The sequence below is a fragment of the Mercenaria mercenaria genome, chromosome 16 (assembly GCF_021730395.1).
Source record: "Mercenaria mercenaria strain notata chromosome 16, MADL_Memer_1, whole genome shotgun sequence".
In the NCBI taxonomy this organism is placed as follows: domain Eukaryota; kingdom Metazoa; phylum Mollusca; class Bivalvia; order Venerida; family Veneridae; genus Mercenaria; species Mercenaria mercenaria.
Window position 1 is genome coordinate 71,436,640 of NC_069376.1, and position 4,268 is coordinate 71,440,907.

Here is a 4,268-nt window from a genome sequence, read left to right on the forward strand (position 1 = left end):
AATATTGCTTACTACTTCCTCTAGAAATATCATATTCCAAAGTATAACATACTACTTTGTGAATATATCCATCTTCCTTTGATATATTATATACAAAGTGAAGTGAAACTCAGTTAAGCAGTAATAAAAAAAAATTATTTTCTATGATGAGAATAGAACAACTTACAGAATACACAGATACACAATTATAACTGAATAACAATTCTAACAAGACCATATTACAACCTTCCATTCATATAGTGTTTACATATGTGCTACTGTGTTTATAAAAAATTGCTTTAGCCTTCTAGTACCCTCTAAATTTAGATGTAAGCCGCCATCTTTGATGGCGTAAAGCTCTCTACGAGGCTGATTGGCTTTGAGAAAGGGACGAAAAGATTTTAGAAACTTAATCTTCCTATCCTTACAAATGGCTTCAAGAGATAAATTTATCTCTTTGACTTTCGGTCCTGTTTCTGAGAAATCTACTGGTCTAGGCAAGATAGAGGACAAGTATATTGTGACAGAACTATCTGTGAAGGTCTTGACAACTGAGCATACAATTGTAAAGTGTAAGTTTCAGCTGGAAGATACTGTAAATGAAAGTATAAACAAAAAAGTATAAAAGACTCCCATTGAATTTTTAAATTCTTCCGTGAACCAGATGCATATGCAGACAAATTTGAAACTTTGAGGTCCTGCTTTAATTCCTTAAACTGTTTATCTGAAATTAAATATCAAAATGTTACCAAATATTTAAAAATTTAAACATTTTTTCTGATATAAAACATTCATATACCTCCTGTTCATGTGTTAATTTTTTAAATTCATCCTGGTAATGAATATCTAAATGCCACCTAGAAAGACAATCTGCTAGCCTGTTCTCATTACTAGATAAATGAATTGTTCTTATCTCACATTCATGAATAGCACACAAATAGCTAACCTCTCTTAAGCCATCTTGAAAAGTCTCTGACCTTGACCTACCTGTATTTAAAACTTGGCACACTGATTGATTGTCGCAATACACTAAAATTCTTTTTCCTTTAAATTCTTGTCCCCATAATCGAAGAGCTATTATAATAGTAACCATTTCTAACACACCTATATCTAAGTTTTTGCATTTTACAGCTTCTGGAAATTCTGAATGAAAGTAAGCTCCTTGGAAATAACCTCCACATCCAGTTAAACAACTGTCTGTGGAAAAAATACCATCTGGTTTTGACCAATCTTTATATAACATAATAGATATTCCATTGTAACTCACAAGGAACCTATCCCACCAATTCAAGTCCTTTTTAACATAATCTGGGATATCAACTTCCACTGTAGGATTTAATCCATGTATGGCTCTTAACCAGTTTAATAACCTATTTATGAAAATGCGTCCTGGTCTTACACAAGCGGCCACAAAATTTAATTTTCCAATGAGAGACTGTAATTCTTTTAAAGAAGCTTTAGTTTTATTTAACCAAAAAACGACTAACTTCTTAATTTCGTTTAACCTTTCATTGGTTAATTCCATTGTCATGGAGTTAGAGTTAAACAAAATGCCTAGAAATATCATTATTTCTGATGGTGGACAAGCTTTATCAATTGATTCTGACAAACCAGCCTTATAAAACCTGCCTTAAGCAATGAAAAGCAAACCATGCTTTGTCATTTTTCTCTACGCCTGCTAAGTCATCTAAATAATTTAAAATTGCAATTCCTATTTTAAACATCATAAAAGCTACAGCATTAGTTACTCTTTGACAGATAGCTGCAGCATTTCTTAAACCCATTGACAAAACGGTATCACAGAAGATATGTTTTTTCCAACGATAAGCTACTAGATTATAATCACCTGGACAAATACAAATTTGTCTATAAGCTTTCCTCAAGTCTAATTTAAACATCAAACAATGTTTACCTTTAGCTTTTATCAAATGAATAAAATCATCAACTTTTGGGAAAATTAATTCAATATCTTCTCCTAAATAACAATCTTTTTTAATTGAATCATTAACTGCATTACCCTTAGGGAAACTAAGGTCCAGAATAATCCGTCTTTCTAACGTATCTTTTTTAGGAACAGAATTTAACGGAGAAATCTTTAACGGACTGCTAAAAGGATTTTTCTTAAAAGGACCAATAATACAGTGACTTTGCTTTTCTTTTTCCAAATAACTATTAATTTCTGAAGGGAAGCTTTCTGCTCCTTTATGATTTTTACATTTCCATAACTCTGTTTTTTCAAAAGAAGATATATTGCCTTGAAAATCTAATGGAAAACCATACTTAAGTAATTCTATAACTAATATATCTTTATAACCAGATAACATTCTGTTCCAAAATTCTGTGTCTATTTTTTCATTCACTACTACTTTACAACTTAAAAAATTTGGTTGACCTGAATTTTTAACCTTTTCATGCAATTCTATTTTACTGAGAGAGTCTTTATCATGACTGATTTTTGTGACTTTACAAATATCACATTTTACTGAATGATGACAAAAACAAGTATTTATTTCGACTTCTTTGTCACTAATGATTTTTTCAATGTTTCTCAAACAATATTTTGGCAGAAACAAATTTTCCAGATGTTCCTTGGACGTACTAGCTTCTGATAATTTTGAAAAACCATTTTTAAGTCACTTTTGGGCATGTGGACATGCACTTGAGCATTCTGGATGTTCAAGTTTTTTGTTGTCTTTCAACCAGCATGTTGCACAAACATGTTGTGCCCATCGTTGTTTCCCCTTTACAACCATCATGTGCGAATTGGATTTGTGTAGACATTTATTTTTCTGATATAAAGGGCAAAACCAAACTTTTTCATTAGAAATTTCTTCTCTTTTTGATTTTAAACCAAATTTGTTTGATGGTAAAGATTTTTTGACTGAAGCCCTCGCTAAAATATTTGTTTCTACATAATTGAAATCGCTGCCCCATTTTTTGTGTCCCAATTCAATTTCTCTCAAAATAGCTGCATACAGCGATTTTATGGTACTGAAATCATAAGTACCGCTTAAATACATGAGCCGTTTTAAAAGTTCTACACGTGCTTTTCTTTCTTTTTCTTTTGTAGAAGAGCTGGATATAATTTCTAGTTCTCCCGCTACAAATAGATTCATTTCTAGAGTATCAAAACTTAACTTTGCATTTACATGTTCAAATCTTAAATAAGCATGTGGATATTTTTGTCTGTATTTTACCTGATCTGACGACTTTGCCGAAATGCCAGATTTATTTTTATGTTTTTTATGTTTTCTTCTGGATTCTTTAGAACTAGAGCTATCAGAGCTTGATGTTTCGTCACTACTAGACTCATCTTCATAATGATTATTTTTGCTAGAGCTTTTCTTACTTTTCTTTTTATTTTTCTTTAACTTCTTTTCTTTACTCACTTTTTCAGAATCTTGTTTATCTGATTCAGACCCCGAACCATCGGAACTGCTGTCTGACTCTGAATTTGATTCTGAAACTAATCCAGTCTCCTTCAATTTTTTACTTGCTTCCGAACGCAATTTTTTGTCATTTCTCAAGTCTTTCAAAGAAACTTTACTGTCTTCAAACTGAATTAAAGTTTTTATTCTCACCTCGTAATTCTGCTACTGACTTTTTCTTCTGCTCAATCCTTTTCTGCAATTTTGTAATTTCTGCATCCTTCCTCAACTCCTCCTCTTCTTGATCCAACGATTGTAACTGGCTTTGCAGAAGAGCCAAAGTCTCATCCTTCTTATTTTTCACTGGGCTGAAAACGGCGGTAGAAATGCCGGTAGCGCCATCTTGGTTGTCCGAATTTTCGGAAGGATTTCCAGTGTCATCATCTCCGAATCCTATCTCGTTGACCTTACCGTAGTCATGGCGTGTTGTTGGTCTACCAGACTTCCTATTTTCAGACCCCGACATATTGAAATAAAATTTTGAAAACTACGAAATGTTCCAATAACAAATAATTAATACTTTGTATTGTCCAAATAAATTTCGAAATTCCTTTCGTTTCTACATGACTGTAAGTTGTATAAATTATAAAAAATTTTGCCAACGAAAATACTTCTGTATTAAAAACTTTTCAAAATTATTTTAGACGTGATCCAACCAAGAAAAATACAGAATGAAGAAAATTGTCTAAATTGAATTATAAAATACAAGAATAAGCCTATCAATGATTTTGATAAAAAAACCAATAGATTTAAAAAGAATAAAAACCGTTGACCAATCAGAAACGATGACACATAAGACGATTAACTTGATTTACAGACGCGAAAAAAGTGCTGTTCTCAATAATTAACCGATTTTATGAA

General features: G+C 31.8%; 1 protein-coding gene across 1 annotated transcript; it reads right to left on the bottom strand.

The window, feature by feature from the left end:
* Positions 1-464: 464 nt before the first annotated feature.
* LOC128549391 (uncharacterized) lies at positions 465-4,064 on the bottom strand. The gene is made up of 2 exons (XM_053526026.1): positions 3,561-4,064; positions 465-703 (listed from the first exon to the last, which is right to left on the bottom strand). Exons 1-2 carry the CDS (start codon positions 3,871-3,873, stop codon positions 465-467), a joined length of 552 nt encoding a protein of 183 aa, XP_053382001.1. The 5' UTR covers positions 3,874-4,064.
* Positions 4,065-4,268: the final 204 nt, after the last annotated feature.

Bases quoted from the DNA above. Each gene is read 5' to 3' on its own strand.
- LOC128549391 (XM_053526026.1), bottom strand. From the start codon at position 3,873: ATGTCGGGGTCTGAAAATAGGAAGTCTGGTAGACCAACAACACGCCAT. The intron at 704-3,560 runs GTGAGAATAAAA...ATTTAATTTCAG, and splicing joins GTCAGTAGCAGAATTACGAG to ATAAACAGTTTAAGGAATTA.